Source organism: Pelmatolapia mariae, linkage group LG15 (genome assembly GCF_036321145.2).
Source record: "Pelmatolapia mariae isolate MD_Pm_ZW linkage group LG15, Pm_UMD_F_2, whole genome shotgun sequence".
Classification (NCBI taxonomy): domain Eukaryota; kingdom Metazoa; phylum Chordata; class Actinopteri; order Cichliformes; family Cichlidae; genus Pelmatolapia; species Pelmatolapia mariae.
The window spans coordinates 26430717-26451391 of NC_086240.1; the positions used below are offsets into that span (position 1 = coordinate 26430717).

Here is a 20675-nt window from a genome sequence, read left to right on the forward strand (position 1 = left end):
GAGGAGCTAAAACAGCTTGTTTTACACAGGATTAACTGAGGGGACAGCAGCGAGGCTCAGCGTGACATAAAGAAGGTTTATGTTGAACTGTGAATCATGCAAAGCTGTTCTAGTAACAGTAATGAGCATAGCTGTAAGACTTACAACTTTATGTTTTACAGGTGCACTGATCTGAAATTAAAGACTTTTTTTTTTATATATCCGTCACATTTTTAGAACTCTATTTGGTTCTGCCAGAAGTTTCTTCCTGTTAAAAGGGAGTTTTTTCTTGCCACTATTGCCACTCTTGCCAAATGCTTGTTCACAGGGGGTTGTTTGGTGGGGTTTCTTTCTATCACTGTAGAGTCTTTACTTCACACTATAAAGCACTTTGAGGCAGCTGCTGTTGTGTCTGTCCTGTTTTTGGCCGAGTAACGCAGCTCAAAACTTTGCTCTATGTTTGGTGTGAGCACTGGTGGAAAACGGCCGATGTTTGAACAAAATCTCTTTTACTTCATGATGAGGGTTACACGCTGATATGCATTTGAGTTACTTAATAAAACATGGCCATGCTGTATGTTAAATGTGATGCTAATCCCATATAAAGCAGAGTGTTTTTGGGCTTAAGCCCGTCCCATTCAAATGCCACCACAAACACAAAGGATTTTGCTTTTAAGAGGGAAGAAGGGCTTCTTCCAAAGTCTCAAATGTTTTACAGAGAACATTTAGTGCAGATGAAATATTAAAACCCTTCAAGTTAAAAAAATAAAGGTCTGCATGTTTTTTAATCATGTTGAATGAATCTTGCATAACCTGCCTTGTACTTCTAATAAGAGCCACACTCGACTCATCATAACTTCATCCATCTTTCATGAAGAGAGCAGCAGAACGAGCTGAAACACCGACGCTCAGATCAATGAGTGAAAATGATGAATTAAAGTAATAAACTTCACTCTCCTAACAACTCACACGCACACACATTACTTTGTATTTATTCCTTTATGGAAGAGACACAAAGATCAGAAATAATGACGGTGCTGAGTCATCCACGAATGATTACAAACGCACAAAAGCACACCTGTCAGCTCCAAACGGCACTCTCTCCACCGTGTTCGTGACATTAAAGCAACATCTGCACTGATGTGATGTTTCTCCCTGAAACATGACTCACTGACAGACTGCTCAGCTGAACCTATGAAAGTGATGCTTTGCTGCAAATCAATAAACATTTAAAATTTACAAATGAAAACATACATTTGAAAATCCTTTACTGTAGCACTTCAGTCCTTAGTAAAAATCCAATGAGGAACCTTTTGATTGCATGTGTGTAATTACCCCTCAAATCTGCTATTTATTAGAGGAAGTCATTTATTTTTCGTGCTCCTCTCCCTTCTGCACACGTTATGTATGGTAAGATGTTTCTGATGCATGAATACATATTTTGAAGGAATCTTTCGATTGAAGTGGCAGAAATGTGTAGACAACAACAGAAAAGAACATAACGACCACCAGAAGCTCATCCACCGTTATTTTTGCCCAAGCTGTCATTGACGTCAGTCTTGGAAACATGTCTGTAAATTTCAAATATAAAAAAACTTATAAGTGGTTCATTTTACTCGGTTTCTGGCACCTGCAAACTTCCCAACCTGTAAATGGCCAATAACTGCCTGGAATCGATTAATTTTGCGGGCAATGACGGTGCTGAAAATCTGCATCTCCATTCAATTCAATTAAATTCAATTTTATTTATACAGCGCCAAATCACAACAACAGTTGCCTCAAGGTGCTTTATATTGTAAGGTAGACCCTGCAATAGTACATATAGAGAAAAACCCAACAACTATATGATCCCCTGTGAGCCAGCACTTTGGCAACAGTGGGAAGGAAAAACTCCCTTTTAACAGGAAGAAACCTCTGGCAGAGCCAGGCTCAGGGGCAGGTTGCCGCCCCCGCCTTTATTCAGTGCTCATTGTTAAGTTTAACTAATGAATATTTCTAACAGCTATGCAAAGTTCAGCACGTGGTCAGACACTAAAATCGTGTTGGTTTGCATAAAACCTCTGAAACACGCCTCAGGGAGTGAGGGTTCAATCAGAACCACGATCCTTTTAACCAGATTACAAAATCTGATCTTTAGACTGTAAACGTGTAAAATTACACAAACGTGTATTCATGTGTACAGTGTATAGTTTTCAGTGGATACACAGGATATCCTGCGTAAAAACAAAATGAAATTTCTATAGTAGACAGTGAAAAACAGGAACTTTTATGTAAGTGTTTTATTTAAATTTTTTTTACCCAGTTACTTTGGTGGAGCATGAATGACCATGTGGGAAGTCTCTGTCAGTAAATAAAGCTGTAAAACTTCAAAAAATACAGCTAAAAGTCCATAATTTACACCGTCTATCACTTTTTTCAATACTGTTTAATGGGACTGCATTATTATTATGTTTGATACCTCTGCTTTAGACAATTGGGTCAGTTTTTATTTGAAGCTGGTTTCAAACTACAGTCTCACAGTTTTGTAGTAAGTCCAGGCTGTTTTTTTTTTTTTTTAAAGAAATCACCAAACACACCGTAAAGTTTTTAATGTAAAGCTGATTTTCGCTCTGACACTCAAATCATTTGTTTAAATGACATTTCTGGACTCCTGCGGGTTCACACCCTCACACACACTGTTTAATGGCCTTGTTTGCATCATATTCACATTATCAGTGTGCATGCAGTCAGAGAAGCACAGTGAGAGCTTAACGAACATGAATCATCTGTCAGCTCTTACCGTGATGAAGGCCTCCTGTCTCTCAGCCGGTCCATCCTCTGTAAACCAATCAGAAACCAGAAAAACCAGAACAATCGTTTACTTTCACCACACATTATTTCAGCTCGTGTGCAGCTGTTTGGTTTTACTTTAACTGATTATTTGATTTACTTTTACACCAGGCTTCATTTAAAAAGTGCCTCTTGTGGTTTAAACCTTCATTTAGCTGCAGCTGTCCCTGAAGTTTTACAAACCTTCTGGCCATTAAACTTATTAAATCTCCACAGTATCATTTTTTAAAAACGACTCTGAATGTTAATGAACATTTTAAATGTCCAGCTCGCTCATATTCCCAGCGGTTTTGAGCAGCTAAATGCTATTAAAGCAGCTCTTTTCTCCTCTGCAGGTTAACTGGACTGATTCAATATAAATATCCGCAGTTTTTAATCTTCGTGCCGTTAATGTTGAGACTTTACAGACAGGACAGATGCTGCGGTGACGAATGTTTGCATGTTTGCTGATGGATTTACAACGCGGCTGCCGGCCAATAAACTCCAACCACCCTCCTGCAGTGAGGTGCCTGAATGATTTAGAGGGACTGATTCATGCTGGGAGAATCAGCTTATTTATTGTAAAAACAGCAAAAAATATCCTAAATTAAGAAAACTAATCAGCTCATTATGACCAAAACATTTTAAATGGAAGTGAAAAAAAAGTAGACTTTAGGAAAAAACAACAGAAATGACGCAAACAAACACAACTGACAGCAAAACATTAAAATATACTGGAAGTGTCTGTAGCTGAAGTGTCTTTGGCCTCGGCACGCTTTCCTGCACATGAAAAACAATAAAAAATAAACTAAAATAGGCAAAAACACTGAACTAAAAAGGAACTAAATATGGGGTTCAGTTGAGGCTCAGGTAAAAAAAAAAGATAAAGAAACCAAAGAAAGTGAAGGACCTTCAGAAAACTGTAAATAGTATAAAGTAAAAACTGTCTCCATTCAGTGTCACTGTGATTGGATTAACATCAGGTTCTCGATTAAATGATGATTAAATGATATATTTACTCCAGTTCACTGTGTGCCTTTGACTGACAGCGAAACTCACTCCGCTTAGTTTATTTAAAAGCATCCAAGACGTAACTCACGCCTTCAACATAACGATGAAAACACTGACAGGTTAGCTGGGATAAACATGAAACATGGTTTGCAGGCAGATGTGAAGAATCTCGTTCGTACCCGCTGAATCATGCGCACGTGCTCCTCCGAGTCGCTGAAGTTTTTGGCGAGGTCAGAGATGCAGAGCGACTCGTGCTGACACGTGTGAACCCATCGCTGGTACTCGGCCGTCCCCGGAATCCTGTCGAAGAAGATCCTGAACGCCTCCCACACCGCCTCCTGACAAACTGACCACACACACACACGCGCGCGCACACACACACACACACACACACACCATGTTCAGCATTGAACACCTTGCTGCTGGATCCGGAAGTTTCTTTATAGCATCACAACATCGTTTTCTAATCTGATGTGCACTTTTAAACTTGTACAAATTATTCCAAGTGTCCAGTGTTGTCACATCTCACAGAGATGACAATTTATTTAAATCCAGATTGACTCCAATAGTTAACCAGCAAACATCAAAATTATCCTAAACCTTAGATCAGGTTTAAACCTTCGACCTGGTCTGATGACAGAAAAACTGCACAGGTGGATGTTGATGTTGTGCCACATCACTGAAATAAAGAAGATGTGTGTGTGTGTTAATATAGTGACATTTCCACCTCCTCACCTCCAATATCCACCTCCTCACAGCAGCCTCATTCTTTTTCATATAAACAACATTTCATCCATTTATGGATGTTTATATGCATAAACATGTACATGTTTATCTATATGCAAATACAGATTTGTTGCGAGGTAATTTTAAATGAATCGGACAGTTTCAGCTCTCCAACCTCCAGAGGACGTTTTTAACTCTGCAGCAGTGTCTGTGATGGATGAATTAACTGAGGAGGATTAAAAAACAAAAACTGATGGCACAGTAAGATTGGTTTAGTCGTCCATCCATCTTCTTCTGCTGAAGTCTAACAGGCGTGCAGTTTATGTCTTCCAAAACAGAGAAACTGCAATGAATTGCAGACACGTGGAGAAAGGCAAACTAAACCAAGGTGAGCCTTTCTTTTATGGGCTCTTTACTAGCCAAAACAAAGTCCATCAGAAAAGTAAAAAAAAGAACCCCAAAGCTGGAGACACATGTGGGAGGTTAACAGATGCTGAGACAAAGACTAAACCACAGTCACACCCGGGGTCATTCAATTCAATTCAATTCAATTCTTTAAGAGTTGCCTGAAGTAGCTTTGTATCGTAAGGCCCCACAATAATACTGAGAAAACAGAGAAAGCCGTCTGCTGTGAATGCTTAGAGGTGAGTGGAGGAAGACAGGACGTAAGAGATTCATGCAAAGACGATCAATGATTTCATCGACTGACGCCCAAGAAAATATTCACATGAGAATGCTGCACCACAGACGTGATCGTGGTTTTATTTAGGTAGCAAAGATGCAATACTTATTATTACTGCAGAAATCAGACCAGTATTTCTTGCTTTATCTGAATGAACCACCACCATCTGTGGAAACGTCAGCTTCTGTCTGGTTTCACTGGGAATAACTATGGAAGGTCCGTCGGTGGGATCTGTGAGCAAAGCTGTATGATTTTCCCTTTTTAAACAACACACTGAAGCCTTCGGTATTTCCAAATTTACAGAACACACACGAGACTTCGAGCTAATCCGCTCTGAATCAATCGGACAATAAAGTCCGTGTTAGACGAGGATAAAAGATCAAACAGGAGCACGAGCAGAGATAAGACGAGAAAGATGAAAAGATATGTGCATGACACGAAAATCAGCGGAGATGAAGCGTGAACGTGTGAAAACAGAATTAAGCCATCAGAGTGGGACGGGATCTTTCTGACATTTACGGCACAGGATAAAGGAGCACGAACACAGCACGCAGCTCTGCAGGCTGCAGACGCTGCGCATACATGGGTAAGCATTAAAACACATTTAATTTGGCTTCTTGCAAATAGGAGCTCCTGGGTGCCGGTAATAACAATAAATAGTCATAAAAGAGTGAATATTAACTGAGGGAAAAACGTATTCTCCTCGAACACACAAATCTTGTTTATGAAATTCATGTTTTATCCACAGCTACTCTGGCCCGTTTTTCTTTGGTAGTATCCGGCTAAACACGCATACAGCCCAAAGCAAGCTGCATTTAAAACTGATGTCACAAACAGTTTTCATCCGTCATCTCAGAGCTGCTCTGTCAGGGGCGACTCAGATGAGATCAAGGCTTAAAAAGAAAGAGATTTATTAGATCAGCTATGAGCACAACAAAGAAAAAGCTGAATTATATGAGGACTCTTTGGCCTTTAGACGCCATTTAATTATTTTTAGGGGGTACTCGGGGCGCGAGGTGCACAGCTATGCCCCCCGCGGGGGTCTAGACGCTGATGGTGTGGGGAGGCAGGTGAAGGCTGATGTGGATCAATGTGAAGTGCAGCGGGAGCTCGGATGGAAAACGAAGCTGGAGGAGGGCGCCATCGATCTGAAGCCACAGCCGGGGATTGGAAGGAGGAGTTTAAAAATGACGGCAGCAAAATGCTCGAGGTGGATGCCGCGACCAACTAGAACTTTTATATATATAACCCCATGTTTTCGTGCACATGGGCGCCGGCTGCTGAAGGTTAGGGGCATACTTGATTTTTGGGTAACGCTGAACTCTGTTTTCATGAACAGTTTGTCCATATGAAGAGTGGTGTGGCATTACTATCAAAAGGAGATGGCGTCCCACGACTTGTGCCGACCGTTCACAAGCAGACTGAAGGGCGGTGAGGTTTTCCACTCACGCTGTAACCTGCTGACGTGCTTTAAAGCTTCAACAACAGGCTTTTAAATCCACAGCTGAACTGCTGCTGTATTAAGATGTGCTTGTTATAAAGCTTCTTCTTAGCAGCTTCAGAGCTGACCTCTGTGAATAACGATGATGAGCTTTGTGAAAATGGAGTGAAGTGGAGGTTGATTTGGTTTTGTCCTCTTTCTGGGCATTCTGCACTGACAGATTTTATCATCATCAGAAAGCCATTAAAACCACGACTTTCCTTTAGCAGCAAGAGAAGATACGAGACTCAGTCTGCAACGTTTTTCACCAGGATGTCCACATTTATACAGCCTGCATGCAAAAACCACACATGTGAAGACGTATCTATGATGAGGAGTTTCTAGTCCAGCAGTCTGATCTTCCTGGCCTCATCAGCTCTCCTTCACACCTTTCCTTAAGCTCACGGTGTTTTGTATAAAGCTCAAGAAAAAGTGATTAGAAAACGTCAGTGGGGGCGGGGGGCCGTCACCTTTTGGACCACCTGCAGACACGGGACTCCTCACACTGTCCTGCATCTGTCGCTCAGAAGATTCGTGCGGAGGCCGTTTTGTTTTACAGGTACGATCCCCGTGCTTCTGTTCCTGTGCTGAACAAACCGCACAGCTTTTCTGTGCGGAGGAGGGGAGTGACTCACGTCTGTGACTCACTTCATCGCTCCTCAGTGGCGCCGTGACGGGTCAGCTGGCTCGAGTGTGGGATCATGTACCTGTGCTTTCCTCCACTCCCCCCCTCCTCCACAGTGAAACTGCCTGCTGGAAACTGTGTGAAGAAACCGACACTTCTGCACTTCAGCTTTGTCTTTTCTTTGTGTGGATGTCTGCAGGTAAAATCTGCTAAATTTAAGGCTTTTAAAGCTCCTCTTGAAGTTCACTCTGATTAAATTTAAGACTTGAAAGCATGCAAACACTTAAAACAAGTAAAATTATATTTACAGCATCATGTTTAATTGCTTTGTCCTCCACATTTAAAAAAAATTGTGGAGCCACAAATTTAATTTTCTCACAACAAAAGGCAGCACAGTGGTGAGAGCAGTGCCAGATAAAGTTGAAGAAAAGCTAAAAATTTGGAGATTACCTTTCCAAATGTGCACGTTTTTAGGAAAAGCATTGCTTCCCTTTCTGATACTGAACTGAAATCCCCATGCTGGAGCACTAACATCAGCCTATTCTTTGAACTTTTTAACGTTTAACAACCCCTACACCCCCACACCTCACCTCACCATTTTTTTTTTTTTTTACACCATCCGTGGTTCCAACACTCTATCGTACTGCTAAATGTAAGGACCTCATCTTAAGGAAGAGGTAATAACAAGGAGTGCATTCAGCGCTGTCATCCAATCCAGTCCAGATGTTCTTTGATATTTATTCCCTCTCCCGTCTTCATCAAATGATTTCTGAACATTTCTGAACAAACTCATGTAAATTCATTCTGATGTCAGTCAGTGAGGCTCATAAACAGCCAGAATAAAGAGGAGACATGGCGCTCAAAGCACGCCGTGTCACGAACAGAAGCGTATGGGTGCAGTCTGTAACAGGGTGGAGGTTCACGACTGTTTCAGCTGTTTACTGCCTCCTGCATCCACCCACATACACAATTCTTACCAAAGCATCAGAAAACTTTTTTTTTTCACTTCTGCAAAGAAAATAAGCAGATAGTAAAATATTTTTCACAGTTTTTATTGCTGTTGTGGGAAACTTTCTTACCTTCAGCCCTGCACAAAATGCAAATAAGAGGACCCCCATAATGAGCTGCTAATTAAGGCATAATGTCGTGTAACTTTGCACGGGTGCATCAAACCTATACTCCACTGGAAAAAAAAATCTTTCTAAACTTTTACCAAACTCAATATTTGTCTCATGGTTTCATGCATGATTTTTACATCCTGGTGACCACTGACACATTCTTCACACTGGAGCTTCAAAATAAAAGCCCAAAAAGGGCCTGTTTGTAGAAGGAATTTGAACAATATCAATATTTGGCCGATAATTCGGAGTTGTTTGTAGATTTATAGGAAGAAAACCAGCAAATGATTTTGGAAAGGTAAGATAAGAAGCCCTCCCTGAGACTGGTTCTTCCTGTTAAAAGGGTTTTATTTTTCTTGCCACTGTCTCATCGGGAGTCGTCTGATTGTTGGGGTTTCCCTCTATTATTGCAGGGGCTTTACCTTACAACATAAACCACCTTGAAGCGACTGCTGTGATTTGGTGCTATATAAATAAAACTTGAATTCATTTGTAGTATACCTGTAATTTATCAGAGGAATACTGCTGACAACAGCGATTAGGGGGTATTATTGTCTCCAGACTAATACAAATTGTACCTCTGAGCTGGTAGTACGCCTGGTGGCTTGCGATCACCTCACTGATGGTCTCCTGGGGGCAGATTCTCACTCCGGAGTGTAAAAACACCGACCTCTTGGAGCGGCGTAGCTCTGGTTCAAACCCTGAACTTTTGGTGAGGGTGGGCATCTTGAGCAGCTGCGCCAGTCCCGCCGGGCCAACGGCCTCCATCTTCACCCCCGAGTCCATCCTTCCGTCGCCCTCTGAGCCAGGCAAAGAGAGGAGGTAAAAAATAACTTCAGGGTCAAAACGCAGTCAGTGCAGAGCAGATCGCGGTCAGATCCAAATCCCTGGCATTTGTTTAGAGCAACAGATGGGTGGTGTTTACTACAAAGGGCAGCGCAGCTCATGTCACCAGATTTAAACAACATTTGAAAACAGTCGAAATCGGATTTAGAGTCATTTTCTGCCACTGGCGAAACAAACGACACTGCCTGATTTAAACCCCATCCGTCTGGTACTACAAGAGGCTTAAAACAAACAGGAGAAGAAGCGTGGAGCTGCAGGAGCGGAATCAGAGCCGAACGCAGTGAAGAGCAGATAAAACACCAGCTGCTGCTACGCTGCTGTGGTAAATAAACAGATGCCAGATATTTCAGAGACAAACACACATCGTGACGAGTCAAACGCAGACTGATGGAGCAGCGTCAGGACCACAGTGACACCACCGCCGGTGTGATTTACTCTGCAAAGAGTCAGAGGTAGAAAAGACGTCCATAAACCAAAAAGCCTTGATTAGCATTTCAGTAATTAGACAGATCCACATTAAATTTGATATTTTCTGTCTCCAGTCATTAGAAACGGAATATTCTGAGCCTTTGGACGACTAGTTTCTGACATTTAATATGCAAAACAACTCTTTAGGAGACAACAAAAGTAGTTCTGGTCACTTCAGAAACAAAACTACTTATCCAAGTCTGATATGTCCAGAACAGGGGGGCACAGAGACTTTACCAAAGGGAAAATCTGGGTCTGCTCCCAGTAGGACATGGCTGAAACACCTCAGATGAGAGCCCAGACACCATTCAGTGTCTTTGAAAAATAAAGTTTATAGTTAGGGCTGGATCAGGTGAATCTGAATCCTCCCTTAGTTATGCTGCAATAGGTGTAGGCTGCTGGGGGATTCCCATGATGCACTGGGTGTTTCTTCTTCAGTCACCATGTGTATACACCCCTCTGCATTTAATCATTAGTTCTCATTAATCTCTGGCTCTCCCTGAGCCAGGTTGTGACGGTGGTTTCTTCCGCTTAAAAGGAAGTTTTTTCCTTTGCTTATTCAAAAGGGGGGTTGTTTGATCGTTGGAGATTTCTCTGTATTTTGTAGGATCATTACCTTAAAATTTTAAGTGCCTCAAGGCACTTAAAATTTTGGAGGTATAGAAATAAGACTGAATTAAATTTGCAGGAAGCTCATTTCTATCACTATTGCTCCCTCCTTATTCCCTCACAGATAAGCAAAGACCTCAAGATACTTTACCTCCTCCACTTGAGGCAGAAATGCCTTCCCAACCTGGAGTGGACACTTAGAGGTGCCAGTTCTTATCCCAGTTGCTTCGCACTCGGCTGCAAACTGACCAACAAACCTGACAAGTTCTGCTCATAACTTCTGTACATAAAAGTGATGAAGAGACTCAATAATGGAGGGCAGCCCTGGCTCATCCTAATGTACAGATGTCCAGGTTAATGTTTCTGTATGAGTCCAATATCATGTCCAATATTCTACATCACATTTATTACCAGAGTTGTCTTCAAATAGCACTTTTATAGAACAAACGTCTTACAGTTGGCAACCACCATGTTTCCCAAGAAGAACATGATGAAGAAGAATTTCATGCTGCAGCGAAAAACATCCCGACCTGGGATATTTTCCACCGCAATACCTCCCCACACAGGAAACAGTTCACTTCAGATGTTTTCTCACTATATATACATATATATATAGTGAGAAAACATCTGAAATATAAATTGATTTATAATAAACATCTCACATGACAGCAGCTGTTTGTAGAAAAATGAGAAAGCAGTGAAAGAAAAGCAGTGACATCACAGGATTAATTAAAAAAAATGGTTGTCACTTCCACAGGACACATCATCAAAGATGTGCTGTGAAAGCAAACGCACAGCTTCATGGCTACGAGCTGGTAAACAGAGTCAGAGAGTATTTTATATCCGGCAGATTTACAGTTTTTGTGTTTTAGCTCATAAGATAAACCTGAACTTTCAGACACCACACCAGCATGTTACCAGTTTGTTAGCAGCATGTTGCCAGCTTGTTAACAGTGTGTTAGCAGCATATTACCAGGATGTTAGCAGCATGCTAGCAGCTTGTTAACAGTGTGTTAGTTGCGTGTAAGCAGCATGCTAGCAGCGTGTTCGCAGCTTGTTAACAGCGTGTCAGTAGCGTGTTAGCAACATGTTAGCAGCGTGTTAGTCGCATGTAAGCAGCATGTTAGCAGACACAGATGCAAACTCTAACATCACTGCCCAGATCTGAGGAGACTGGATCCACACTTTGTTCCCTCAGTGGTCTCATTCAGAGGGTGAAAGGTCTGGAAGTTCTTAGTTTGACTTGTTTATCATCACAGCTAATTTTTACATTCTCCCCTCTGGCTGTCTCGGTTAGTTACACAATAATCACTCAACAAATCTTTATATTAAAATGTCATGGACATGACTGCAGAGCACAACAACGTAGGCATCAAGATTTGTGACTGAGATTTGTGTTCTTACAGGCGAGTCCCTGAAAGGTTTTAGGTTATCAGTGTCTGCTGAAGTGTCAGCGGTTTGAAGGCTGGTATTAAATGATCTTTCTAGAGACGCTGACTTTCTGTGACCTCCTAACACGCTGCTACACAACACTTATCCCATTTTTTTTTCTTTCTTACAGACCTTTAAGTTTATTTTAGTTCAACATACATAGATGACAATAACATATTTACATGCGTGACATTTTTTGCAAAGAAAATAAATCGTAAAGAAGCTGCAGCATTACAGCTGAATGCAGAAGAAAGTCTCCAAGATATGTTATGAAGCATTAATGTGACTAAATCCTCAGTATCCTACAGAACCTGATGGATTCTGGACATTAAAGTCAGCTTGAATCAGAGGATTTTATAACTGTAAATTATGCACATTTTTTCTAGTTTACTAACTGTAAACATCATAATTGTTAAAATTTATGAATACTGACATCTTCTGAACACCGAAGCTTTTACTGTCTGCACTGACGGTGAATGTGGGATGTAAAAGTATTTAAATACTTCACTTCTGAGTTTGCTCTCATTAGATACCGTTTTCTATCCAAAGAAGCTGCAGTGTTGAAAATGCCCAGGTTAATTTTGATGATGTGCTTTTTTATGCTGCATTAATGTGACTAAATCCTTCCGTATCACTGCTGACATTAATTCTGCGCTTCAGATTGAAGGAGCAGTAATACCTGTAAATGATGCCGTATGTGTTTTTAATAAACAAGGGAACATCAGGAAAAACAAAAACTGATTAATTAAAGATATTAAACCTGTGAGTGATGCAGAAATGTTTCTAAAGGTTTCTAATGACTGAACTGAGAAAGAGACCACCACCAAATTGCACCAATAAAACCTTTTTGTGTTGAATATTTTATAAAGCTGTCTGGTGCTGCATGTAGCTCCATGTTTTTGACCTTTTCTTCTGATTCTCTCTAAACCTCCACCTATCCCTCACATTCACTTTGGGCACATGCCGTGATCTTTCCCTACATTAATCTGTGTGAGTCCTTCAGCATTTCTCTGTTTTGTGTTTATCTGTTGCATGGAGCAGAGCCGAGTTCAGCGTTTGCCTTACAGTCATTGCTCAGGGTCGACTCTCTCCTTCAGGCGCCCACACACACTAAAACTGGAAGCACTCGGTGTACCAAAAGGACGCTCCTAAACAAGAGGTTTGTTGTAGATAAATTTAGGACAGCATGAGTCAAAGTGAGGGTTGTAATTCATCGGGCTGCTTTTGGGAGAAATAAACAGCCTGAGAAATGTTTTGAAGTGAAGGTGAACTTTGTTTTATAACTTTGATTATCAGCCCCTCTTTTGTCAGATTTTTAGCTTTCTTTCTTTCCTGAATAAGTGAGGAGAGAAAGCTGTAATTCAAATTGTCAAGCTGTCAGCACGCCAGCCATGAATCTACGGAACTGCCATTATCTGTTTCTGCATTTCCATTTGCATTGAGGACATGTTTGCACACACATAAATGGAGGAAGGCAAACTGCTTGCGATGTCACCATGCATTTAAACTGCCTTTTTGGTATCCTCGGGGGGGAAAAGTGACAGTCCAACTCCATGATGACTTCACAGCCAAGTACTTACGCAATCGTAATAGGCTTTGCTTCACATTGTGACCAAGTTTAGTACGAGTATAGATAGCCTTACTCTTTAAACCCTCATATCTAACCTCTCTGTTTGCAAAGAATAAAAAGCGAACCAACGAGGCTCACCTTTAATCACGGCAGCCTGCGGAGCGACGGCGAGCAGCAGAGCGAGTCCAAACGCCCAAAGCATCATGAAGGACGGTCTCCTGAAATATGAACGTCAAAGTAAATCCAGCAGCACAAGGGAAGGTGTCAGCGGAGAGGAGGGGGCTCCTCTGGCTCAGGTGGAGATCATGGGCGTGGGTCGACCTTGTGTCATTCGGGGGACCCTGAGCGGCTGCTGAAACGCTCCCGATGAATTCCAGGATGCGTGTGGAAGCGTAAACCGATCCAGAACAGGACCTGCTGCAAAGTGTGGCAAGAGTGACGAGGTTAAAAAAGTAGGCACTGTTTCTGGAATAATCTGTTTATCTACTGCTCAGACATAATCCGTCTTTACCCCGCAGCCCTCGCAGCGCAGGCGTCATCCTGTTAGTGGCTTTCTGGGGGCATCTGTCAACCACGATGACTAGTTTGCTCGACGCACCCCCTCCTGGCCCAGCCGGACACGCCGTGTCATGGTTCCCCGGCTGCTTTCAATCAAGGCATCCTGCAGGCCTCACCGCTCCGAGCGGTCCTCATGAGCACATCACATGTCTGCACAGACTCAGGTTGCTGGACCTTTGAATCTTTGCTGATGTTTTTCTGTTTCGTTTGGTGGTTTCCTGCACGTTTCTGTCTCTGGACTTCATTGTTTCAATTCGAAAACCTGATCGCTGCACAAAACTGTGACAACCGTTGGGCTCGGAGGAATAAATGAATACTTAAATCCTCTGCTCAATGTACTTTCATGCCTTTGTTACAAATCCAATAAGTCCAGAAGCTTATGCCATCTCAGGGTTAAAGTCCCAGGAAGCTCCAGACAAATTATGTTTGTTCCACAAGCGCAGAAGTCCTTTAAAAGGAAATCTGACTCCGACACATGAAAATAAATGATTTTAGATCAGAGAGCTGAAACTGCACAGCGCGCAGAGCCTTGGGATGAAAAGAAGAAATACGATCAGTCGTTTTACTTGAACACAGTAAAAAATATTAACATTTTAATAACTCTGCTCTTTTATTTTGAAACTATAATGTTTCTGCCAACAAAATAAAACTCATTTAAAACATTTAAATTCCTTCTTGTCATCTTATCTGTAGCACTTTTACTTTTATATTCTGCTTAATTAATAAATAGAGTTCATTTAGAATATGGATCAGTTTAATATTAAACTTCTCAAATATCTGATGTGAAAGTTTTTATTTAATCTGCCTGTAAAGAAGCCGTTTACAGAAATCTGACTCTGGATATAGAGAAAACAATCTTGTAGATCAGAGAGAGGGACAGAGCCTCCATATGAAGTTTATGTACACGTTGTTGTAATTCAAACATACGTGAACAGTTTTCTTTATATGTTGTTGTATTTTATTCCATTAAATTACTGTGACATTCAAAGCCCTGAAAAACATGAACACGCTGTTATCACTAACGCAACAATTAAAAATCCCTGTGTTCACGACAAATATGAAAAATAAACCCACTTTAAAACAAAAATCTTTTTTTACTACTTTTTAAATTTCCTAAGCCGATTAATGAATAAATTATGTGTACAAATATTTTGCAATTTTCAGTTTTCAATTAAAAACTTTTCTTCTTAATTAGCCGACTTTTACTTAGTTTCATTTGGTTAATATTCACTTTAGAAAGACACAAACCATGATCACATCCAAATTTCTGCTCTCGAACAGAAAAGTGTCAAAACCCAAACACGTATAAATACAGTATATGAAAAATACTTTTATGTCCATCTTATAAAAACAACATAAAACCAACAAAATACAGTCGTACTGGAGAAGCTGCAGGAAACACTGTCAGGTATGTCATCATGTTACTCAGATAAAAGGCTTAAACTAATCTAATTCTTTTAGTTCTCCCACAATGGTTTAATATTTAATGAGTGAATAATTAGATGAAACTTTCCCAAAGGACATGCTGACAGATCATAATCTCCTTTTTTTCCGCATCCAGCAACCAAAAAGAAAAAAAAAAATAAATCACTCTGAGGAAGCTGGAACCAGATTTTTTTAGACTGTCTTGCTTAAAAAGAGAGAAAAATTAATTACCAAATCTTTGTTCAGTAACTTGTTTGCATTTTTATTTTCCTGAATTGGTGCCTTTACTTTGCTCTATCCAAACACTGCAGCACTAAACCAAACTTCGTGCGACTTTAACACATGAAACCAAACCTAAAAACTTCACACTGTTTCGAATGGCTGTGAACTTCAAACCTCTTTCCCTCAGGTGAACCCGACTGATGAAAGGTGGAGTGAGGCTAACGGCTGGGGGGAGCGAGGGGGTGAGGGATTGTGTCTCTTTGAGGATTTGGAGTAAAAATAAAACTTCTGGCTTTGAGGAAGACCTACAGCCTGTGTGCTTTCATACGTGAGGCTTCTGATGTTTTCTGGTGACCTCTGTGACGAGCAGAGATGGGGGAAAGTTGAAGGTCTTAGCTTATTGTAGGTCAGCTGGAGCTCAGACATCGCCAAGTTGGGCCATATCTGAAGAGCCGTGCAAAAGAAGATTAGAAATTGCTTTTAATCTGTAATCCGGTGCCTGTTTTACTGTCCAACACAGCCTGTGTGTTTCACTGCTGCCAGACTGAAGCACTGGGATTAGCAGCTGTAACCCCCCCCCACCCCCACCCACACACACCCACACCCACCCACACCCACCCCCACCCACACAGAAAAGGAAAATATAAGAAAAATATTAAAGAAAAAATAAAAGTATTTGTTCATGTTATTTACCTAATCTCTCCTCTGCTCTCTGATTCACAGTGTGCAGACTGAATTAGATGAATGAGTAAAAACAAAGTTAGTCCATATGAAACCGAACACGACGGCGTTGAGGTCAAACACAAGGACTGGTTTCTGTTATGCTGAGCTGCATATTTGAGTTGTACGACTAGCCAGCCTGCTGTCATTCCTCAGTTTGTTGATCAAAGTCCTGATCGGTCAGCGGACGGACGAGGAAACCGTGCAGCGTCACGTTCACTCTGGACTCGTGGCACCTGCTTTCAAAAAGCTCAGCAAAAACACTTCGGCCGAGGCTTCAAAATAGCTGACATCACAGCGGCTGCAGCGATGACTCAAACTCAGTCCATCCACTCCTCATTATAAAGCTGCAGGTCTGCAACAAAACACAGTGATTGACTCCACGTTCTGGTCCTCTGAGGCACAAATTCTGGTACTCTTGTTGATTATTTGGCGTGTTGCGCTTTGACCTGGACTCTGAAGCTTTTGTAGCACATGTGTTTTACTTCATGTACTTTGCTTTGTGCTTGACTTTGATGTAGTTCATTTAAAGTGAGTCCAGCAGTAGCTCAGAGTCCATTAAAGCCTTTCTGCTCTCAGTGATAACACTTCACTTGTAGCATTGTCTGCCAATCTCTCCTCCATCCCCCTCAGCTGTTTTATCTAATAAAGCCGAGGAGCTCTCAGGGAGCCGCTAATAAAAGTTTCACTTTGCACATTAAAATCCAGCTCCGCTTATCACCGCATTACATTTAAAGAAAAACCCTCCTCTCAGGGCTCAGACTAAATACACTCTGACATTTGATTAAATACTGAAATATTCACAGCTGATACTCCGCTCTGTATTCATGGCAGCAAAATGAAAATGAAAGGGAGAGATAAGCAGGAGTCTCTGTCAGGTCTCAGGCACTTTAAGAAAATAGGTGAAATTATTTGGTATTCAAATGGGAGTTCCTTGTGATTTGGGCTGATTTTAATCAGAGGAGAAATGTGCGGATGCCGGTTTCCAGATTACTGCGGCGTCACTGGGTGAATCGTCTCAGATGGCCCGTCTCCCACTGAATCCTACTATGATGAAATCCAGACAAGAATGGCAGATAATCCGGTTAGTTCAGTCTGTCGAGCTTCTCCGTTTAACCTTTCACCGCTAAAAATAACACCCGAGACTCCCCCGCAGGCTCGACATCACACAAACAACAACAACAATACTGCCGCCGCGGATCACAGGGCAATCTTCTGTTTCTGACCCGAACCCGCCCTGGATCCGTTTTACTACATGACTCTACATCGCATTTACTTTGAGACACATTGGTAGAATTGAGAGTTCATAACAGTCGCCTGATGCACAGTCGAAGCTCACAGACTATGTAACCATCGATCACACAAGACCGCGACACACCTCAGTGTCAGACTAGTGACCTGGACACCGTTTCTCATTAGGAACAGATAACTGTAAAGAGCCCATCTTTAAAACTGTTTCAGTGCATGTTTGTCTCTCTGCAGCCAGTCAGTCAATAATTATTCATCCAGACAGCATCTTCAGCTACAGTCTGCTCAATAAGCTTTTAGACAGCAACACTTTTTTCTACATTTGCCTCTGTAAACCAACACAGAAAATTTTAAATCAAGCATTCAAGATGTGACTGAAGTGCAGACTTTCAGCTTTAATTAACAAGAGTATGCCATGATATGTTTAGGATTTACAGACATTTTTCTACACAATCCCCCATTTTCTTAAAAAGAAATGGCTAAACTAACATAATTTTAAATGTAAGAAGCGTTTTTTTATATACTTGGTTGAAATTCTTTGTGTTCAGTGACTGTCTGAAGTCTAGAACCCATGGACTTCAGATGCTCTTTGCTGCAGCCACCACTGGTTGTTGCTTGTTTGTAGGTGTCTCTGTTTTCAGTTTTCCATTTAATACCTGAATAACTTGCTCTGTTGGTTGAGATCAGGGGAGTGACTTGTCCATTTCTTTCCTTTGAGAAACTCTTGGGTTCCTTTATTTGTTTGCAATGATGTGGAAGCTGTACAAGTCTGTTGTAGTGAAGAGAGAGCTGAGTGTAAAAGCGAAGCTCTTTACCGGTCAATCTACATCCTTACCATCACCTATGGTCACAAGCTGTGGGTAGTGACCGAAAGAACAAGATTTTGGATACAAGTGCCGGAAATGAGCTTCCCCTGAAGGGTGGCTGGCCTCTCCCTTAGAGATAGGATGAGGAGTTCAGCCAGAGGGCTCAGAGTAGAGGTGATACTCCTCCACATCAAAAGGAGCCAGTTGAGGTGGTTCTGGCATCGGACAAGGATGCCTACTGGGCCTCAGATCAATGTTTGCTTGGGTCATTATTCATCCGTTTTGTGAAGCTCTGTCCAATCAGTTTTGCAGTATTTGGCTGAATCTGAGCAGAGAGTACAGCCCTGAACACTTCACAGCACATCCCGCTGCTTCTGTCAGCTTCTGTCTTTAAATTCCAGTGATCCGGTTCCAGCGGCAGCCATTCATGCCCATGTTATAACATTACATGTTTGAAAGATGATGTGATATTCTTCACATAATTAGCTGGTTCACTGCTTCTCCAGACCTTTGCCTTCGTATCATTCTGGTACAAGCTCATCTTGGTTTTATCTGTCCAAAGAATTTTCTCCAGACCTGTGCAACTCTTTACATGTTTTCTAATGAAGTCTAACCAGACTTACCTAAGTGTAAACAAGTATTTGGATCTTCTTGTAAATTCTGTATTTCCATTTTAGAAGCATGCAATGGTGGAGAGGCCAGAGCGAGAGAGTGGACCCAAATAGCAGACTCAGACGGAGGCAGTTAACGTGGCTTGGACGTGAAAACTTTATTACTCAAAAACTCTTAGGGATGCTAAATGTTACGAGCAAACTATGACTGGAATCTGGTGCTTACAACTAAGAACAGGTAAACAGGCAATGAGTCGTGGTTCTGGGCTGGTGAACAGAGTCACGGAAACAGAGGGAAAGAGGAGTCATGCGGTTCACTGGTGAGAGGTCCAATATATTTTGCCTTACTTGTCCACAGTCCAGTTGTGGCATGGGGGGAGAAGCTGATGGCAAGGTCCTGGTGAGTACTCGTTAATCCTGAGAGTCTGGTGGATCTAAGTGATTGAGACAGGGAGGCGAAATAGTGAACCACAATTGCAAGGATGGTGGCTGTGGTGGATTGCGAGTCCAGCGTCCAGGTGAGTGTTACCAATGGTTAGACATGGAAGGGTGATCCGAGGAAAGCTAAAGCACAGGAGATAACAGTTAATTCACTAGAACCTTATAACTTTACAAAAACTTGAACTTGGTGGTTTGTCTCTAACAAGAGTTAGCAGATAATCTGGCGATGATTCATTGAGAACGCTGGACTTAAATACAACCAAGGAATTAGTGACAGGTGTGTTGAGGGACTGCCGAGGCTCCACCTGTAGGCTGAGAAACCCAGCCACTCACCCAGACCATGACAAGGGTCTCTTGATTGTAAACTTTGACAGTAATACTCCTGCCTCATCAAAGGTCTTCTTGACTTGTTTAGATGGTGTGAAGTGGTTTTTCTTCATCATGGAAATAATTCTGTGGTCTTTTGGCGCATCGATGCTTTTTAACAATGGATCTGATTGTTGATGTGGCCACGTCAAGTTTCTATGTAACCACAAAAGAGTAAATGTCACAATTTTGGTACTTAGTTTTTTATCTGCTGCACAAAAACTGTTTCCCAACATATTTTCCATTTACAGTTAGCAGATACACCGGAGTGCCTTGCGTCAGTTATGTCTATGAGTGGGAACCTGATATGTGTATGATGGCAGTACTTCTTACTTTCCTCTGTTCTGGCACTACAGAGTTCTTCTTCAGGGTTCAGACTCTACTTTAAAACACCTCAAACAAATAAATCCTAGAGGTGGTGGTAAGGAAATCACCAAACTAAGCCCCCCATCTGTTCAGCAACACCTGGAAGCTAATCTGTTGCTCCTCTGCACACACAGCATCTATTTCCTGTCACCGTCCTGCTTTCTAAGTAGCTCTGTAAAGAATGCAGAGGAAAGGACCCAAATGCAGGACATTTAGAGGCCGAGCACAAGTTCAAAATCCAAGTCTTTAATCAGAGGTTGGCAGTGAGGCAAACAACTCAAAAAGAGAGCAGGCAAAGAGGCCGAGTCCATAAAAACATCTCTGAAAGTCACACACAAAGAGAAGAACAAAAGATTCAGGAAACAGCGTCTCTCTCTCTCTCTACTTATTACTGGATTTCGTTTGCATACAACTGTCTGCTATCCAGCTCACATCCTGTGATGTTGCATGATTTCATAAAGCATGATCAAACACAGCTCTGACAGACGGCCGGAAGGACAGACTCATTTGTATACAGTTTGAAGCATCGTGCATTGAGTCCTGCTGTCACTGCACTTTG

General features: G+C 41.7%; 1 protein-coding gene across 2 annotated transcripts in view; it reads right to left on the bottom strand.

The window, feature by feature from the left end:
- LOC134642646 (titin-like) overlaps nt 1–14538 on the bottom strand; it is a 58242-nt gene extending 43704 nt beyond the window's left edge. For both annotated transcript variants that reach the window (XM_063494531.1, XM_063494530.1), the window contains exons 1-4: nt 13492–14538; nt 9008–9229; nt 3978–4144; nt 2759–2796 (exon numbers count right to left, since the gene is read on the bottom strand). In XM_063494531.1, the coding sequence (XP_063350601.1) occupies nt 2759–2796; nt 3978–4144; nt 9008–9229; nt 13492–13558 (494 nt within the window). In that variant the 5' untranslated portion in view covers nt 13559–14538. The remainder of the gene's footprint in view (nt 1–2758; nt 2797–3977; nt 4145–9007; nt 9230–13491) is intronic.
- Between the last annotated feature and the right edge of the window lie 6137 nt (nt 14539–20675).